The sequence below is a fragment of the Alternaria atra genome (assembly GCF_907166805.1).
Source record: "Alternaria atra isolate CS162 genome assembly, contig: 25, whole genome shotgun sequence".
Lineage (NCBI taxonomy): Eukaryota > Fungi > Ascomycota > Dothideomycetes > Pleosporales > Pleosporaceae > Alternaria > Alternaria atra.
The window spans coordinates 413,098-432,995 of record NW_025091323.1 but is presented as its reverse complement, the minus strand read 5'-3'; the positions used below and the strand labels follow the sequence as shown (position 1 = coordinate 432,995).

Below are 19,898 nucleotides of genomic sequence, written 5' to 3'. Positions count from 1 at the left end.
GCCAACTACCTTATCTCCCAATGCGCTCGTGGAACAACGTTTTACTATGACCATATCACGTCGTCTTGAATCTTTGCAAGATTACGTCTACAACACAGTTCTAATGGCCGTTTGGTATCGTTTCCCACCTTTTATCCGAATCTTTGTCTGTCCGATAAAGCAATCAAACCCCGCGGGTGTAGAAATGTGTTTTCAATCAACCGAAGCAAGTACATCCTCCGCAGAGCTCATCCCAGTGCATTCTGATAATTGGAATATGAAGTATTTTGTTAGCTCTTACAATTTCGCCGTCCCAACAATCTTCTCCTCTCTCATGTCCAGCCTTGTAATGAATATATCAGGGTATGGCAGCATATTCAGACGCCACATTGGGCATGGTTGGTATAATTATGGATAGAAGAAGGTTTGTTTGGCAGTCACTAAATCTTCGTGCTTCTGTTAACACTGTAGGGTACAGTGCAGGGGAGTTGCGGGGAGTTTGCAACACGCCATGACGTCACCAACGACGTGTCGAATCGTCTCCTCAATACCGCCTCGCTCACTTTCATGACCAAGTTTCACACGACATCGATGCAGTATTCTCCTACAGCTGGCACACATACTTCAGATACAGCACAGCATCCTGATATCAAACTCAAGCCTGGATACGTAGAAGCACGCTTTTAGATTACTGTAAAGGAGGCCTGGGGTATCGTCTGAATCAACGCCGAGCTCCTGATGATATGCAGAACAATGGCATAAAACATAGAACATCGCATCTCTATTTGTACCGAACCTCTCTAGGTCTTGTACCATCTCGTCTCATCGCCCAATATATTTACTGGTTAATCTACATCTTCCTGAACCAGCTTTCCCACCTCCACATCGTCTATATCGATGTCCATGTCAATCTCGACGTCACCGACATCAGCCTCGAATATGGCGGTTTCAGCGTCGCGCTCAGCAGTACGGGTATCCATCTCAGCTTTTGAGAGAGGCTTCGGCTTCGCGAAAGTGGTATCTTGCTCGTCGGTAGCTCTTCCAGATAATTTCCGGCCTTTAGCCAAAAGCTTCAATCGCTTGCTAGATATGGGTTGAGGAGGAGGCAATTCATCGTCATCGGAGTCACTGTCGCCATCCTCCATCGCTAGATCGGCATCTTGGTCAGAGTCGCCGTCGAGATTGAAGTTTCGAGGATCATTCATAATTCCCTCACCATCGGCCTCATCGTCCAAAAAGCGTCCGCGCTTGCTACCGTACTCCATGCCGTACTTCCTGTTCCTGGAAGACTTCTTAGGTTGTGATTTAGTCAAGAAGCCGGCAACTTCGATAGCCTCTTCGGGGTAACGCTCGTCGTCAGGAATGTCCTCGTCAGCGGCGATTCGCATAGCCATCTTCTGGCCCTCGGTGTAGAGCATGCCGAGAGGCTCGTTTGGTTCGTCGGTCATCTGCTTTCGCGTCCAAGCACACACCGACTCAGCCGAGCGCACATGGTGGGTCTTGTTCGTCAGGATAGCCCGAAAACCATCTTTGTCGCCTTCCCAGATACGAGTCACGAACTTGTCGATGCCGTTCTTCTTGATCCAGGCGTTTGTAAACTCGTACACCACAGCACGCTCTTGATCGGTCCAGTGGTCACGTACCTTGGTGGCTTCTCCGGTCACGCGGTGACGCCACTGGGCAATCTTCTTGCGGTACTGGTTCACCCAAGTCTCGTCGTTGAGGTCGATCTGGTCCAGAAGGTTAACATCGACGGAGTGGTTATAGATATACGCGTTCGTGGCCTTGTCGAAGACCATGAACCTGAAGTTGGGTGACCAACTCGCTTCGCCGCGAGTCCAGATCTTGCCAGCGCCATCATCATTTACCCAAGTCATATCCTTCCGCTTGGGCAAGATCGTGACGGTAGCAGGGTCGGGGATCAGATATTTGGGACGAGTTTTGTCTCGCCACATCTTGGCAAGTTGCTCGCCAGTGTACTTGATCGCAGTCTCAGGAACGGTGTCCAACTGCGAGAAGACCTTCCCGAGCGGGGTTATGACATGATGGTAGATCCGAATTTGACCACGATGGTCCATCACGCGCATGAATACCTCGGCATCCGAGCGAGGGGTCTGATTGAAGACCGGTTTGGGTCGTATATGCTGCCAACGCGTGAAGTCGTATTGAAATCCGTATATAGATTGGAAAAGTTGTATCAGCTTGCCGTACTTCGTCGTATTCGTCCAAGGGTCGAAATCAGGGTTGATGCCCTTTTTACTCGACTTCTCAGCCAATTTTCCGTACATGGTCACCAGGTTTGGTGCCAAAAAGAGCTCACAGAACGATTGGTGCTCAGGGTTCCTGTCGCCATTGACACGGTTCTTGGGCTCAGCGTTCAGGTTGATCTGCGATTGCTTCTTGATCGCAGCCATCAGGCTAGGGACGAGTTGGTCGCACAAACCCTCGTACCGCTGAATCCGCTCGAAACTCTTACTTTTGGCGGACCAGTGTGTCGCGACGCCGTCTTCGGTGACGTCTCCAGCTAGAAACGCATCTAATTGTCGAACTTGAGCTTCCATGTCCAAGTTGACGACCGGCCTTGAAGTATCTCGCGTCAAGGCCAGAAGAGTGGAGTAAGTCAGGAGAATGTGTAACTTCTCCGGATTCAAGGGAGTGCTCGATGGGATCTGCGGCGCAGGCGTCATGTCGCTGTCCTTGTCGCGGTGAGGCACAGTGTCTCTGTCAGTCGCGCGCTCACCACTACAATCGGCCCCGTCGGAAGTATACGTAATCGGTATGTCTGTAGCAAGATATATCAGTAGTGTTTAGGCGTTCCAAGATCGTCGGCGACAGCGCATTACTCACTACTCTCGGCAGTGTTATTGACGTTGTCGCCAGTGGCGTGGCCGGTTGTATCGACTCGCTTGTCTTTGACATCCTCCATCGTAAAATTGCTGTTTGTATTCGCGAAGTCGTCCGATAATAACCCAATGTAGCCGGATCACTGTTTTCGTGACTGAGACCCTTGGTGAATGTTTTAGTTGTGGCAGCGGTTGCACCATAGATCTTGGCAGTTGAGCATGAGGAACGCACTCGGAGAGTAAACGAGCAAGGTCACGATGGTTGCATGACGCCATAGGGGAACTGGAGTTTTGCTCCTCTGTGAAAGAACAGATGTACCTGGCCAGGCTCAAAGAGCACCACAGGTGAAAATGAGGATAGCGGCGCCTTTGAGAAAGGCGATAAACTCGCTAGGACAAAGCCTAATGGATATGCAACCGACATTCAAGAAGCGAGAGCGTGTATAAAAATACGTGGGCATTATTCCTAGAGACTTCAGTGTCAGGCAAGAAGTAGACAGGTATCCTGAGTTTCCATTCTCAAAATTCCTCTTGCAACATTGCCGTCAATTCGAAAGTGCACACATTGTATAGCGTGACGCTCAAGAGAACACCCGGTGTATCACAAGACTACAGTTGATGCCGACGTTAACGAGCTAGGAACATCAGTTATCCCAATGGAACAATTGGAGTTCTTGTCCAAAGACCGGACCCAGACGAGTGAGGACAGTAAAGGGTTTGCGGATCAAACCAAAATCGATGATGCGGTTGAGAACGTATTCAAGACTGGGTAGAGATGGCAAGAACGCCATAGCCCTTTGCATTGTTGCTCCTGTCTCCTTCAATTCTATTGCCCGCCCGCCCGCGGCGCATTAGTATAGTCCGGCTGGTCTCATTCTTTGCAAGCGGCTGTGCAAGTTCAGCTTCCATACGGTTTCCTTCGGTGACTGGATATACATTGGACTTGGTGCGCGTATTCTCCTCCTCGAACTGTTGTTCGTGTGAGGTACGCGATGAGCGCCATTTCTTTTCGCTCGCCATATTACAGCTCATTCATTGCTAGCCTTCGACGGCATGCACGGATTGGAACATCAGCTAGAATCTGCTAAGTTGAGTCAGCTATTATTGACTGTGAAGTTCGTGATGAATACGAACTGCTTTTCTGCGTGTGCTGGTTTAACGTCCACGGCGAGATAACAGTAAGCATGGAAGCTGAGCTGGCCGTACTCATCTTAAGACGGTAGGCGAAAAAGGCTTGCGTGCTGCTGTTGTTAAAGGGGGAGATGGAGTCTACCGCACGACTCCAAGCAACTCCCACAGATATGTGAATGTTGAGTCGTGGTGGAGCTTGCCACAATAAAGGGCCTCGGTGCTGAGCCATCTATCCTATTTCGAATTAGAGTGAGTTTCCCGCTACCGCTCTCCATTCCAATTCTATCTCATCTCATCTCATCATGCATCGACGACATACTGCTCATTGCGATTCACACAACTTCACTGGCAACCACACAAGTGACACGTACCGGCAGTTGTCTGCATTTGGATGATCAACCAGCTCGGTGCTTGCTTGCCTACTCCGTAATCGCGCCGACATTTGCCGAAAGCCGCACAAGATCTCGGGACTGCCCGCCCAGCGGATTCTTCTAATGTGACAATCACTACTAGTAAGCACGACATTCGATAGCTCAGTCGGTCTCTACGCGAAGTGATCTCCTAAAGACTTCATCTGCTGTGCTGGCACCCATCGGCTTCAAATGCACCGCATGCTGGTGTCTCGGAAGGATCCATAACTCCGGAGAGCGCTTCTCCGTCGTCGACTATCTCAGATCCTTGAAGAAGCTGCATTGCCCAGACTGGTCGTTATCTCCCACCATGTTTTCGAAGTCTTCGCAACAGCATAGTCGCCTTGAACCTGCCTCTTCTGTTCTCAAGCTCAATGGTATTGGTTTTACAAGGCCCGACTCTGCGGAGTCAATTCCGGGATAGGATCTAACCATAAAATACGACGCCGATTCCCGTGTTTCATCGCTTCGCGCCCGGTAGTTGCACTCGAATTGGCAACCGCTAGCCGGGAGAACAGGGATGGCTTCCTTCCGGCATATTGCTTTCAAAACCCCCCTTGCTTTGCCGTCTTGGCCGTACATGACTCGGAAGATTTTCATGAACCACCCCTAGCAAATCATCTCTTATACGAAACGTATTGCGGAGCCCAGTCCCAAAAAGGCAGAAGTCAAGAGACGACAAGAGATGCTTGGATTAGTGATTCCTCGTACCGTAGTGTATGCGATGGATTTGGTGCAAGTCAAAAATTACATATAGTCCAGTAGTGGTTGGCAAGTCGATTCTAACTCACACTCGTCTTACCTTCAGTCGCGATGCAATTCTTCACTCGTATCACCGTGCTGGCCGCTGCCGCAGCTCCTTTTCTCGCGAACGCTGCTCCCGTCGACACCCCTCGCGCGGATGAGATTATCCCCGGCAAATACATTGTCCAACTGAAGCCTGACACCGACGTTGCATCGATTACTGCCCACCACAACAAAGTCCGCAGCATACATGCCCGTAATCTGGCTCGACGAGGTGGCGATGGCCCTAACGGTACACCGGTGGAGCGTGAGTACGGCTTCGGCAATTTCAAAGCCTATGCTGGTTCATTCGATGATGCAACCATCGAAGAACTGAAGGCTCTTCCTGAGGTAAGTAGAGTAGCAGTGCCAAACAATATGATACTATGATCCTGACATCATATCTAGGTCCTCACTATTGAACCTGACTTTATCATGAGAATTAGCGCCTATGTGAGCCAGGAGAATGCGCCATGGGGTCTAGCCAGTATCTCTTCCCGTACACCAGGAGCTACATCCTACGTCTACGATGAGAGTGCGGGCGATGGCACCTTCTCCTACGTAATGGGTAAGTCATGGAGACCGTGCCGTTCCTCACTTGGTACTAACAGCTTCATGAAGATACTGGTGTTCGTATCACTCACGTAGACTTCGAGGGGCGAGCAACCTATGGCTTCAATGCCGTTGCGGGCAGTCCTGAAACGGACACAGATGGCCACGGAACGTAAGTCACCCCCTTACACGCACACGCACCTCCATTCACCCTCTGACACGACCTAGGCATGTAGCTGGAACCGTTGGTGGCGCGAAGTACGGCGTCGCCAAGAAGACCAACATCATTGCTGTGAAAGTCCTGGGCGGCGACACCGGAAGTGCATCAGATGTCTTCGCTGGGCTCGACTGGACAGTCAATGACATCGTGTCCAAGGGTCGACAAAACACCGCAGTCATCAACATCTCGCTTGGCTCTTCCGCTTCAACACTATGGGACGCAGCCATCACCGCAGCCTGGGAGAAAGGCGTCCTCGCCGTCAACGCAGCAGGAAACGAGGACAGCCCAGCCAGTAACTCCTCACCATGCCGCTCTCCTGAAGTCATTTGTGTCGGAAATGCGGAAATTGACAATAGCAGACACAGCGGCTTTGGAGGCTCCAACTACGGCCCCGAGGTCGACATCTTCGCTGCAGGAACGGATATCGTCTCTGCGTCTTGGCGGAGCGACACAGCAGAAAGAACTACGACCGGTACCTCCATGGCGTCTCCTGCTGTAGCTGGTCTGGTTTCGTACCTCCGTGCTCTTGAGGGACCATCGACTGCTGCGGACGTGAAGGCAAGGGTGTATGAGCTGGCTACTCGAGGCGTTGTGACTGATACTCTGGGTTCGGTGAACCTGCTGGCTTTTAACGGCAACCCCAGTGCGCGCATTGCTAGCAGCCCAAGCAATGACACTGTTGATGGTACTATTAAAGCGCGGGGAGCATGGAAGCTGTGGTAGCTTTTGACAGTACTACCTAGGTGATAAATGATAAACACCCATCGCTTCCTTCGAAGCCTTGGCAAAGTATTAAACCACACATATGGCTGATGTATGAGATATGACTTGCCTAGTACTTCTGTTCGTGTGCCCGTTTCTCGATAAACTAGTATTCTTAAAGTGACAGTGATGTGGCTGACTATTTGGCTGAATGTACAGTTGTAGCAGGGCTTTATTTGTTCGTGATAATAGCTAGCTGTTATAGAGTGGTCTGAACTTTACGACATTGGTTTGCAGGGGGTACTGCCAGGAGGTATTCCGTAGTCTCCTTCTAACACGAAGGAAGATAAGAGTCCGGACGTGTGAAACAGGTACCACTATGACTGAGTCGAGGTGATAGTAAATACGTGCACGTAGATATATAGGCTTCTGAAGAGTGTGGGGATTGATACACTTAGAGACCACGTTGCCCAGTGACTGTACCTATGCGTACTGGCATGACCTCATCCGCGCGTACACATAGTCAAGAGAGAGTTCAGATGGTTTTCTGCATTTTGATATCCTCGTGGGTATTCTCCGCGCCGACGACAAGTCCACTGCTCCCTCTACGCGCATCGTCCGAAGCACGTCTGCCATATCGGCGACCACCGGTAGTGACTGGCAGTAATCTTAGGAAGTGAATCAACATTTCCTCGGCCAGAATGTGACGTGGGCTGTCCCGATTCGTTAAGCTTTGTTTTGAAGTCTCAAACTTTCCCTCCCCTTTGCGTATATCTTGAACCACCTGCTCCCCGACCACCCACAAGCACAGTCAACACTACGACAGTAAATCGAATCACACTTCCCAGATAAATTCCGCGAAGCGCGACCGACGCGAAACATCATCTGTGTACCTTGTGACAGGCTTCCTCTCATGCTCGACCTTTTGACGCTTATCAACTAACGGTTACGCGAAGGTCTTTCATACCTTGAGTCGCAATCCTTTCCTCCGACGCAATTCTCCCCACCAACAAACACCAATTACTTATACACCCGATCTGCCTTCACGGGAGGACAAGAAGGGGATACGATGTCCACCACTCCGATTGCTAGGCCCGCCTGCGAGGCTTCTAGCGAGCGTGAAATGCCCACGCCTCAGCGCAAAGACAAGGGCAGAATGCCAGCCCCGAGCTCGCTGAAGCGGGAAGACAGCGATGGCAATTTATCGGATGATCCCGCGCCGTACTCAGGCCGCAGACTTACTAACAAAGAGAGGTCTTCCAAAGAGAAGTTCGAACCCCACGACACCGACCCGACCAAGATCGAGGCGACATTCCGGATCAAGATGCCCGACGGCAGCGGCTGGTTCACCCAGAAAGACGTAATACCAGAGCAGCGCGATTCCGCCGATGAGGACTTGTACGAGCCATGCGCCAGCATCTTCTTCCCAGACCTCGACAGCCGCAAGGTACCTAAGAAGGACAAAGAAAAGAAGAACGATGTTGCCGTGCGGTGGAACAAGGTCGCCGATCTCCGTTGGGAGCGAACATTCAAAGGCAAATACGAGGTCTTTACTCCTAGCATCGCTCTCCGCCGCTTCAACGCTCGTACCCACGCCTACGAGCACATCCATATCGGGACGTCGAAGCTCAACAACATCGATCCCAACAATAAGATGTGGAAGGATGCTTACAACAAGTGGATTGATCAGATCTCGCGCCGCTCCAACGCCAATTACCAGAAGAAGAAGACACGCGATCATTGGACAATTGGAGAGATCTGCGCCATGTATACCGCCATAAATGCCTTTGTCCACGAAAATGGCATCGACGCCTACGATAGTATGTCGACCAGCGATCTGAGCGCCATCACGGATGCGATCAACGCTGTTGGTGGAAAAGCCCGCGGCCTGGACGCTCTACGAGGTCAAATTACGTCGGCCCATGAAACGAAGAACCATACCATGTGGTATCTTCGCGAGAATGCGCGTGAGTTTCGTCTGATGATTGAGGGGGGCGGCAAAGTCAGCGATGAGGAGCGGTATCCGGAGCACATCATTCCTTTGACAGAATTCCCGGTCGAGAAGCGTACAACCTACCGAATGGGCATGCGAAAAACTAGGGCTGGCACTTATAAGAGCAAGTTTCGATCTGTTGGCACACAGACTGGTGATGATAACGTGGTCCACGATGACTCCGATGGCGGTGTTGGTAACAAATCGTCTGTGGGTCTTGTAGTGAAGAAGCGTAAGCGCGGTGCACCGGCTTCTGACAGCGAAAAGGAAGAGGCTGGAGTCCCTGACGACGACAGTGAAGAGGAAGAAGTGGAGCACGGCTATGGGAGCGAAGCCGGTGAGACAGAGGACGACGAAGAGAACAATGGCGATGCGGCTGAGGACGTAGAGGTCGACCACCATCCACAAACTAAGAAGCCACGCCTAGCTGAACACGCAGAAGAGCTGGCTCGTCAACTGCTTGAAGAGGGTTCTGATGAGGATATTTAGGATGCGTCTCGCATGATGGAAAACTGGGTCAATGGTGTAGCGAAGGCGCGATAGTGGCCTACAGCGGACGTTGAGACGGAGATTGATGATTACGAGAACTCTTGGAATTGAGTGAACCGGCGCAACGTGCTCTCAACCTTAGACATTCTCGAGTTTTTTCATCTTCCTAATAGCGTTTGAGCGAGCATGCCGATGATGCGACGCCTCGAAGAGGCATCTCTGATGTAGCTTCGCTGAAGAGTCCAAGGGGCGATTCCAAGACTCAGTGATGGTACTGAATTTGCGTATGGGGTACAGTGGAAGAACAGACTAGAGAGAATGAAGAATTCTTGGAATCGATGTAGCCGACTATATATGTCTGTGATTCAGATTGTGGTGATGTATGTGGGAGAATGAGAAACATAAGGAAGACGATTCACAAGCCAGCAGGAACTACCATATAGAAGCAAACCGTCCTTCAACATATATAGGTGACCATGTTCGGTGCGATGACCCTGTAGCCAGAGGGAAGAGCTGATGAACGTAGGTGTGCTGACAAAATGATGTTGGTATCACGGGCATGGCCATCTGCGAAAGGATTGATCTCAAAAGCGGACAGAATTACGAGGGGTAGAGTGAACCTTGATAGATGAGAAGAATACATTGGATGACGTTGGAAGGGAGCCGCGTCACATTGGAGAATACGGGAGTAATCGCACGGCACCATCAGCAGTAAGAGCAATGTGAATCAACAGAGAGGCTAGGGCGCGGCTCTGATGCTATCTGGCATGCTATAGTCCGTCTTTTCAGGGGCCGTGAATACCACTGATGGATGGATGAATGGATGGCTGGCTGGATGAAGATGATGAGCGTTGATGGAACATGGACTAGCAGTTGAAGCGGCAGGCACAGAGGGCAGAGAAGATACGGCAGGCCCGATAAGCCGACCCCGCAGCCTCGCCCACAAAAGCACACACTAACCGCAGAGCCTTCCCCCACCATAGGCAACTTGACGCGACATCACGACTCATTGCAATTTTTGCAGAATTCGAAACACTTGCATTCACATAGAATACAGTGATCGTATCAAGCAACATGTCAGACACCGAATCAGACACCGCAAGCTCGGTCGGCAGCATCGTCGAAGATGCAAGCGAGCCAGATACGACTAGCTTCAAAGATCTATTCTCGGATCGACAATGGACTCGTGTGTCAGATATGGTAGAGCACAACAAAGCTGAGATTGGCTTTGATCTTCCTGCCACGATCAAAGGACTTGGATCAGGTATGGCTACCAACACCCATCTATGCCTTCTGCGCCTTACCCTTTTGGGATGACTACTGACTGCTTGCACTAGACGCGGACGAGATCACTGTCATCAAGCTGATCAACTACCTCCGGTCTGAAGCACAAAAAGGCACCGATCCTAAGAGTATCAAAGTAACTACAGATGATCTCGCGAGCGACAAGTATCTGCAGCCAGTATTGGAGGATGATGCTTTACTATTCGAACTTGGGGATCTCATGCCGGATGACGACAACAAGGCCATCGACTACGACGAGTACGAGGCCAAGATGCACAAGGACATGCAAGAGGACTTCTCCAAGATCAAGCTCACCAACGACCGGGACCAGGACTACTTCGAATCGTACAAAGGCAACAGCATTCACCGTGAGATGATTGAGGATCGGGTAAGAACAGAAGGGTACCGTGACTTCATTGAAAAGAACGCCGAGGTGTTTGCTGGAAAGACTGTGCTAGATGTTGGATGTGGTACTGGTATTCTGTCCCTCTTCTGCGCACGAGCAGGCGCAAAGAAAGTGTTCGCAGTCGACAACTCTGGCATCGCAGTCCGCGCTAAGGAGATCATCGCAAAGAACGGGTACCAAGACCGCATTGAACTGATCCAGGGTCGCGCCGAAGACTTCAACACGCAGCGGCTGATCGGCAAGGAGAAGGTCGACATCATCATCTCTGAATGGATGGGCTACGGCCTACTTTTCGAAGGCATGCTAGACTCTGTTCTGCGCGCACGAGACATGTACCTCAAGCCTGATGGCATCATGGTACCTTCCCACTGCAACATCCGCCTCGCACCAATCTCGGATGCCGACTGGATAGCAGACAGCACGAGTGAGAAGTTTTGGAAAGACATCTACGGCTTCGACTTCTCACCCATGATCCCAGGAGGTCTGCTCAACACACACGAGATCGGTGTCTTCGATGTTCCCGAGAAGGCGCTTTGCGGCAGTGCGACGAGTCATCTGCTTGAGATGAAGACTGTGTCCGTGCAAGACCTAAGCTTCAATGTACCTCTTCGTATGACGCTTGACCGCGACATCACGTCTCTCCAGGCCATTGCAATATGGTTCGATACCATCTTCATCCACCCTGGAAGCTCACAAGACGTCAAGACGCTGGATAATGTTGATTGGGGCAAGAACGGTATCCCGGGCCTGGGCTTCTCGACGGGACCGAGCAACACACCGACACATTGGCATCAGGCGGTACTGCTGCTGGACAAAGAGGTTGCGGAGAAGCAAGCATATAAGAAGGGCACAGTGTTGGAGGGTAGCTTGACATATGCGAAGGAGAAGGGTGATGATCGGGGTATCACCGTGACGGTGGAATGGAAGGGTCAGGGAGAACAGGGCGATGTTGAGGGAAAGGTGCAAAGGACGATGGCCTAGGAGTTTATGCAGGGACGGGAAAGGACAGTTGTAGAGAACAGATACCACCAAGACGCATCTATATAGCCTCAAAGCGATGCTTCAACCCCTTGATGCCGGGCCGACATTTTTCGCGCTAGCTTCCGATTCCGAGATGCGCTGCGGAAGGCGCCTGCGCAACCCTCAAGCGTCAACAATGTATCTCAACTCAAACAACATCCCATACAATTCAACACCGCGCATTAGATGTGTAGGAAACTGCTCAGGCTTTCTGCAATATAATAGGCGCGTCCCAACTTTGCTTCAAGATTGTCGATGGGTGAGGTGACGACATACCACGTGGATCGTGCGCGTGAGCTTCAGCACTCCAAGAACCCCAGGTGTCGCACGTCGTATCGCAAGACACCAAAAGCTTGATAGAGCCCCACAAGTACTGCTTCCTACCAGAAGCCATTTGATGCAAATAAACAGCCGGATAATGTTCAGTCAACGGTAGTAGGGCTCGATAACGTCTATGCGTGGTATTCTCCCTGGGCGACCCCAGGCTAAGCTCCAAGCTGTCGCTCATGGCCTGTGGGAAGGCCTTCAGATAATCGTATGATTACGCATCGTGTTGCGCGCATGGAGACTGACATCCTCCTCATTTAGGTCTACATCTCCGGCAATGCGCTCATTGTGCTCGATCGACCCGACCACGTCCTCCAAACTATCTACATCGACGAGGAATTCGAGCTTGAAGCGGTCGCAATCGATGAAGGCACTGGCAAACTCGCAGCATGCTCGACGCGACGTATTTACATATACCGACCATATGGGCAAGATGAGGGGGCTGTCAAGGTGGGCACGCAACGAGGGGAAGTTGGGAATGACTGCTGATGTGCGCAGTGGTCGCAACAGGGCAGCATGTCCCTTTCCGACGCTGATGATTCAATAGCGACTCTTTCATGGGGCATGCCCGACGAATTGCTCGCCGGCAGCGCATCTCTCACCCTCTTCAACACCCACAGCGACATTGAACGTATATGGACAAAGCAACTGGCGAATCCTGTCAAATTCGCCCACTTCTCGCCTGATGCCGAATTGATAGCTTCGACAGGAAGATACGACCGGCTCCTGAAAATATGGCGACGCACATCCTTCGGTTCGGCAGACCAGAGGTTCGACTACTTCTACCTCCCACACCCCAAACCCATTACCGGCTTGCACTGGCGGCGCCCGCACCACAAGGATCAATCCGCGGACAACGTACTGTACACAATATGTGCCGACCAAAAAGTGCGAGTCTGGGTACCGGGAGAACACCATGGAGTAGATGGCATGCACATGTGGGCAGACGTGGATCTTGTCGAGTCGATAATGACACAACATGTGCCGTCGGAGCAGCAGTCGACGAAGAGATATGCCTTCTTTATCGATGGCAAACACTTTGCACACGCAACGGAAAGAGCGATGGAACAGGCCTCAGCAGAAGAGAAAGATCACGGCATTGCGCTGCATCACCTGATAGAAGTCGCGAACCGCAACCCTGAGATTTGCGTGGTGCTAGATGACAGAGGCAATATGTCCGCGTGGGGGTTGGAGAACGTGGGGGCAAAACAGAAGAAGGTCACCGACGTGTTTAACATTGCGCATGTCGATGGACTGCATCTACACTTCGCCAAGGAGCCAAAGGCCATTGAGGACAATGTTCAATTCTACGCTTTCATCGGCGATAAATCCGACTCTGAGTTGACACTGCTATCGCATCACTTTGACGGGCGGATTGAATGGCTAGAGTCACGCATCGACTACTTGTTCGACCCTTCATCACAACCACAACGCATTCAGCGAAAAGCCATGTGGACAGGCCATTCGCATGCCATCAAGAAGGTCAACCGTACAGCTAGCGGTAGGGCCTTGGTATCGCGAACCACCACTGATGAATGTATTGTATGGTTACAGCGACAGAGCGATCAGGGCATGACACTACATCGGCATAGCAGTGTCAAAGTGACTGAGCATATTCACCGCACAGCTCTCTTACAAGAGGGTAACTTTGTTGTCTTTTTACATCATGATGAGATTTCGCTCTGGGATACCCGCGGCCATGAAGCAGTTGAGATGACGCGTTCCACATACAAGCTACAGGGCAAGCCTTTGTGCCTGCTAGTCATACCCGAGGTTGAAGCGGGCGGAAAACGCATACACATCGCCACTATCAGTGCCGAGATGAAGGGTATCTGTTGGGAGGTTACACTGCCAACACCAGAGCGTAGCTCAGTGACTGGTCGCAAGCATTCTGCCATTGAGGATACCAATGGCTTCACCAACGGTCATTCGGAGATCGTACTCAAGGAACTTTCAACATTTGACCTTGGATCGGGTGATGATCTTGCCTTTGTACTACCCGTAGATCCTGCAGGCACGGCACCAGTCATCTCAGGGTTCCTCGACACATTTGCGCGAGACGTAGCTATCTCATATACAAAGTCTGGAATCATCAAGTCGTGGACTGCGCGCGTCAACGTCGAAGATCAGAAGTTAGACTGGCTATTGACTTCCGAGGTCGAGACTGGCGTGAAGAGCCCATCGCTTGCTAGTGGCACGTCCATACGTAAAGCTGCGTTGGTCGATGCTGATCGAACGACGCTTACTATCTGGAACACGCGAAGTGCTCAATTGGAGTATGAGGAGAAATTTGAGGGCAATGGCATCATCCAAGATCTTGACTGGTCTTCTACACCTGACAACCAGTCCATTCTTGCTGTTGGGTTTCCCCATCGAGTCGTCATCTACGCTCAGCTCCGATACGACTATCTCAACGCCGGCCCGTCGTGGGTGCAAATTCGCGATGTACGCATTCGCGACATCACACCCCATTCGATTGGCGATTCAGTATGGCTCGGCAGTGGTAACCTGGTCATCGGCGCAGGCAACCAGCTCTTCATACAAGACGAGAATGTCCTGGTGTCGGAAGGGCTATTCCCTAGCTTGCGTACAATCTCACGTAAGACTGCATCTATCGATATCTTCAATGCAGTTAGTCGACTCAACGGCCCTCTTCCCGCGTACCATCCCCAGCTACTCTCGCAATGCGTGCTGGCTGGTAAGCTGTTATTGGTTCAGCGCATCTTGATACGTCTCTACACTACGCTCAAGTTTTGGATCGAAGGTGAGGAGCTAGACAGCTCGTTAGGGTTCGCACCTGAAGACTTCTCAGATGCTGAGGTACGTACATGGACATTTTCAGCCGGACGTAACTGACATCAACAGGCTCAAATGACTGCATCGCGGAGGAAGGTTAGTACGTCATATGCCGACTTTTCAGACGATAGCGAACCTGAGGCTGTCACCGAAGAAGTCGCCTCCAACCTCAAAGAACTCTTGACCACTAAGCGAATACCGCTCTTGTCCAGTCGCGAACAGTTTCGCTTAGCAGACGTTATCGAGTGTATCGGTATGGTTGAGAAGCATCGTCGATCGATTGACGATAACGCTGGACGCTTCTTGTTGTTCTTCCGTCAGCACGTACTGAGCGAAACTCACAAGGGTCCCATATCGTGGCGTGAGATCATCTGGGCGTTTCACTCGGGGAGTCAGGATATCCTCGTTGACCTTGTGAGCAGACACTTCAGCGGTAAGATGATGTGGCAGCACGCAAAGGAATGCGGAGTGTTCATGTGGATGTCCGACATCAACGCATTGGTACAGTACGCCGTTCTTCATCAAAAGAACTCGCTAATAACACCCACAGCGCGCCCAATTCGAAGTCATCGCTCGGAATGAATACACCAAGACCGAAGAGAAGAACCCCGTCGATTGTGCACTCTACTATATGGCTCTCCGGAAGAAACCAGTACTGGTGGGCCTTTGGCGCATGGCTACTTGGTCAAGAGAACAAGGCGCGACCTACCGCCTCTTATCCAACAACTTCAATGAAGAGCGGTGGAAGACCGCTGCTCTCAAAAACGCGTATGCACTCATGGGCAGAAGAAGATTCGAGTACGCAGCATCCTTCTTCCTCCTGGCAGACCATCTCCAAGACGCCGTCAGCGTCCTACACAACCAACTCGGCGATACACAGCTGGCTATAGCAGTCGCCCGCGTTTACGGCGGCGACGACTCACCCGTCTTGTTAGACTTCTTGAGGAACAAGATCCTGCCACAGTCCGCTAGAGAAGGAAATCGATGGCTAGCAACATGGGCATACTGGCTGTTGAACAAAAAAGACATGGCTGTCCGCTCGCTAGTCACTCCATTAACTACTCTACTTGAAAGCTCCGAGCCACCCACTTCGGCCGCGAAATCTTACCTCACTGACGACCCGGCGCTGGTGGTGTTGTACAAGCAGTTGCGTGAAAAGTCGCTGCAGACACTACGCGGCGCCACCATGATTGGAATGCGCGAGGAATGGGATTTTGTGCTGCACACGGCTGGGTTGTACGATCGTATGGGCTGTGACGTCCTGGCGCTCGATTTAGTCCGTAGTTGGGAATTCTTACTTCCGCCACCGACGATGACAACGACGACTTCGATGATGAAAGGAGGAGGATCTGGAAGACCGCCGCTTAGTCCCGAGATGCCAAGGCAGAGCTTTACATCGCAAGGGACGAACCTGAATTCTGCGACGGACTTTGATTTCGACCCTAGGAAGTTGCTGAGGAGGAGAAGCTCGCTCGTTGTGGCGGATTTGCCGGTGCGAGAACATGCACATAATGACCTTGCTGAGAGTAAAGGTACGCTTGAAGAAAGTAGGGAGAGTGAGGAAGAGGGTAATGAGGAGGACGAAGAGGAGAATAAAATTGAAGAGAAGCACAAGGAGGAGCCGAAGAAGAAACCACCCCCAACTCAGTTTAACGAACCGGATGCGAACAGTTTGTTGGATGCTTTTGGCTTTTAGTGGTAGTCGATCAATTTGAGTGGTGTTGTTCATGTGTCTGGATTGAGGGACAAGACTGTGCTGGCATGACTGGGCGCTGTGAACGATGATTGGAGATATAGTGGGGGTTAACGTGTTTTATAAGCGAGTCGTCCTTACAAGCGAGTCGTCCACCCCACTAACTTTGATCACCTTCAAAGCTACGCAACGCAACAACGTAATAAGGTAGAATAAAGCGATTAATATAGTAGATTAAATAGTATCTACAGCATCCTTTTTGCACGTTCGTGAGTTGTGCCCAGTCTCCCTGCACCTCCTGCAGCGCGCAATAGCCTGGCGGCTAAGGCCTGATCGCTCACCACCTTGACGCTGTTCACGCTCAATCTGCTGGTCAGCCTCCTTTGAGCTAGTATATCCTCTCCCTCTCCCTTTGTTAAGGTCCCACGCTTCTGTATCCGTTTCTTTTTGCGCTGCCTACGCTTAGTTGCTGCCTCGTTGGCTCTCTCAAGGCAGGTAATCTGATCGCGCATAAGCTCGGCTGAGAGCATCATCACCTCAGCCCCCTTTTTAAGCTGGTTAATCGCCTCAATAATCGAGGCTGGTGATGAGCTCTTATGCTGCCGCACGCGATCACGTATTAACGTTGATTGAGCCTCAAGCTCACGTACGTTGCTTGGTGTACGAGCCTCCCAGGGAGGCTCTGCGAGAGCAGCTGGTGGAGTAGGCGTACGCAGCTGCACGTTGAGCTTTGATAGAACAGCGTCTGGCTGGAGAGGGGCTAGGCCTGCGCCTCGAAAAGCTGAGCAGATATTGGCTAAGGTGAACGATCGATCAAAGGCTGCCTTAAAGGCTGGCAGGAATTCGAGCTTGGTGATATGGTTGATATTGTAGCGCATTAGAGCCTCAATCTCACGGCTGTACGCGCGCTTCATAGGCGAGAAGCAGCCTACGTCAAGAGGCTGCAGTAGGTGAGATGAGTGAGCTGGCATGCAGAGCGTGTAGATATTGCTCTCCTTGCAGAGCTCTTGAAACTCAAGAGACTGGTGGCTCTCGTGGCCGTCAAGGATAAGCAGGCGGCGTGCTCCAACTACCTTGCCCTCAGTATGCTTAATAAAGTGCTTTAGCCACTCTACTCCTATCTCGTTGGTTGTCCAGCCGTTGTCGCTAACTGCGATAGCCCAGTCGCGTGGGATATCCTCCTCGTACCAGGCTGACAGGTGATACTTGCCAGCAAAGATGAGGAACGGTGGGATTGTCCAGCCAGCAGCGTTGATTGCAGCAATTACCGTCACCCACTCGCGGTTGCCAGGCTGGATAGTCTTTGGCCTGCCTCTCCTCTCTGACCCTGTGATAACTAGCTGAGTCTGGATCTTGCCCATCATAAAGCCAGCCTCGTCAAAGTTGTAGACGTCCTCATCACAGATGCCGTACTTGGCCTTTGTCTCCTCTACCAGCTTAAACCAGCGGCTGATTAGCACAGGATCCTCGCATAGAGCTCTCTGCCTATCGTACGATCGATTAAAACGCGTCATAAGACTGTCTGTACGCTTGACAAAGTTGCGCGGCCAGTGGACGCCAACGCGACCTGCGCCACGCGCAGCAAGCAGCTTATTAGCCATATCGCGCGCAGCTGTATACGTAGGCCCAAATCCTCGCTGATCAAGGTCGAGTATATGTCTAATAATTACCTCCTCCTCTAGCTGGGTAAGCTTCTTTGAGTTGGGCTGGCAATCGCGTCGTGCAAGCCTGCCAGCGCGTCGGTCGCGTAGCGTCATTCGAGGGACGTTAAACGCGCGAGCAGCAGCTCTCTCAGTCTTGATCTGGTGGCTATTAAGAGATGATATAGTAAGCTGCATATCAGCTTCAGATGAGCGCAATAGAGCTTGTTGGCGTTGAGGCATAACTGATTTGATCTTCAAAGGTGATCAAAGTTGGTGGGGTGGACGACTCGCTTGTAAGGACGACTCGCTTATAAAACACGTTATATGTATTGTCATGCATGTATAGTAACAGTGAGTCTTCCGTCATGTCCTTCCCACAAATCGAGGTAGGTATCGTCTATCGGGGTTCCATACCAGACTAAATTAAACTCTGCGTCATAAATTACAAGAACCGTATGGTCTATAGCCATCCCTGCTTCCCACAGCATTTCTCTTTCTCGCCTCACATACTACATAAGCAGCGCAGCAACAGCAGCACCCAGTCCAACCAACACGGGCGCACCAGTAACCATCGGCGCACCGGCCTCCGTCGCTTCGGGTGAGGCCGCGCTTCCAGAAGAAGCACTTGTCGCATCGGCACTTCCCGTGCCCGTAGACATGGCGCTCGACATGGTCGGAGAAGCTGCCTGGGTAGCCTCCAATTTCTCGGTACCCGCTGTAAGGACGAGGTAATAAGTCTCGATTTCCGACGCGGCAATGGGATACACCGTGGAGAATCCCTCTTGAGGCTGCTGACCACTCGAAAGCCCGCTGCAAAAAGCTGGGTCATCAGTTCTAGAACTGTAACCAGAGCCATAGCCGTAGCTAAAGGATTGCTCCACAGTTTCCGTACCCGCTGGGTCAGAGCCGCGCGCGGGATACGTATGCGTAACCGTGAACGCCGTTACCGAAGTTGAAGGGAACTCCACTTGGTTGCAGAGAAGTGCACTAGCAACCTCGGGAGGGTAGTGTATGGTGCAGGTGCGGTTTGAATCAGCCTCATCTGTAGTAGGCCATTCGCAGTAAAAGTTGTAGGCAACTTGGTTGGTGTCGTTGAAGTTGCCATTGAAACCTGGGGGAAGCTCAACCTCGAGACCAAAATTAGTGGGTCCGATGGTCATGGTCTGGGGGCCACCGGCTAGACTGAGGGCGGAGGTATCGGTGCCGTTGTCGTAGTCGGCGACGATGGTGGTGTGTGTTTTGTTGGCGTTGACGACGGATCCGACCCAGCCAATGTGTTCTGCTTCGAGGAAAGGGGCGGGCATCCAGAAAGATGTTGTTACTTGCGCTGTTGCGGTAGCTGCGAACAGCATGGTTGAAAGAAGATGTGACATCGTGGTGGAAGTAGCAACTGATTCAATGCGGGAAGAAAATAGTCTGTGATGATGTGCAACTCCAGCTCCTGGGACGAGGTCTTTGCCATTCTTTAAGCATCGTGAAAAGTGGAGGGCGTACACACCGGTCAGACGAACCTAAGGCGCAGCAGCCTCGCCTGAACGGATACTGTGCCGTATAAGGCGACCACAGCAAGCTATTGCCTTATTGGGGTGGCATGGTACATGATAGGTTGGGATGTGGCGAGAAAACC

At 51.5% G+C, this 19,898-nt stretch overlaps 6 protein-coding genes across 6 annotated transcripts; 4 read left to right on the top strand and 2 right to left on the bottom strand.

The window, feature by feature from the left end:
- Positions 1-824: 824 nt before the first annotated feature.
- Positions 825-2,905, bottom strand: ALTATR162_LOCUS5139 (uncharacterized protein; the record flags this gene model as incomplete). The annotated part of the gene is made up of 2 exons (XM_043312756.1): positions 825-2,761; positions 2,827-2,905. The coding sequence occupies 2 exons, from the start codon at positions 2,903-2,905 to the stop codon at positions 825-827; spliced, it is 2,016 nt and encodes a 671-aa protein (XP_043168691.1).
- A 2,271-nt stretch (positions 2,906-5,176) lies between these two features.
- ALTATR162_LOCUS5138 (uncharacterized protein) lies at positions 5,177-6,641 on the top strand (the record flags this gene model as incomplete). Its single annotated transcript, XM_043312755.1, has 4 exons — positions 5,177-5,497; positions 5,555-5,714; positions 5,768-5,870; positions 5,927-6,641. The coding sequence occupies 4 exons, from the start codon at positions 5,177-5,179 to the stop codon at positions 6,639-6,641; spliced, it is 1,299 nt and encodes a 432-aa protein (XP_043168690.1).
- A 1,048-nt stretch (positions 6,642-7,689) lies between these two features.
- On the top strand, positions 7,690-9,102 carry ALTATR162_LOCUS5137 (uncharacterized protein; the record flags this gene model as incomplete). Its single annotated transcript, XM_043312754.1, has 1 exon — positions 7,690-9,102. One exon carries the CDS (start codon positions 7,690-7,692, stop codon positions 9,100-9,102), a length of 1,413 nt encoding a protein of 470 aa, XP_043168689.1.
- Positions 9,103-10,176: 1,074 nt separating this feature from the next.
- On the top strand, positions 10,177-11,773 carry ALTATR162_LOCUS5136 (uncharacterized protein; the record flags this gene model as incomplete). Its single annotated transcript, XM_043312753.1, has 2 exons — positions 10,177-10,366; positions 10,440-11,773. 2 exons carry the CDS (start codon positions 10,177-10,179, stop codon positions 11,771-11,773), a joined length of 1,524 nt encoding a protein of 507 aa, XP_043168688.1.
- A 493-nt stretch (positions 11,774-12,266) lies between these two features.
- On the top strand, positions 12,267-16,631 carry ALTATR162_LOCUS5135 (uncharacterized protein; the record flags this gene model as incomplete). Its single annotated transcript, XM_043312752.1, has 5 exons — positions 12,267-12,347; positions 12,401-12,589; positions 12,638-14,959; positions 15,005-15,436; positions 15,486-16,631. 5 exons carry the CDS (start codon positions 12,267-12,269, stop codon positions 16,629-16,631), a joined length of 4,170 nt encoding a protein of 1,389 aa, XP_043168687.1.
- A 2,149-nt stretch (positions 16,632-18,780) lies between these two features.
- On the bottom strand, positions 18,781-19,644 carry ALTATR162_LOCUS5134 (uncharacterized protein; the record flags this gene model as incomplete). Its single annotated transcript, XM_043312751.1, has 1 exon — positions 18,781-19,644. One exon carries the CDS (start codon positions 19,642-19,644, stop codon positions 18,781-18,783), a length of 864 nt encoding a protein of 287 aa, XP_043168686.1.
- Positions 19,645-19,898: the final 254 nt, after the last annotated feature.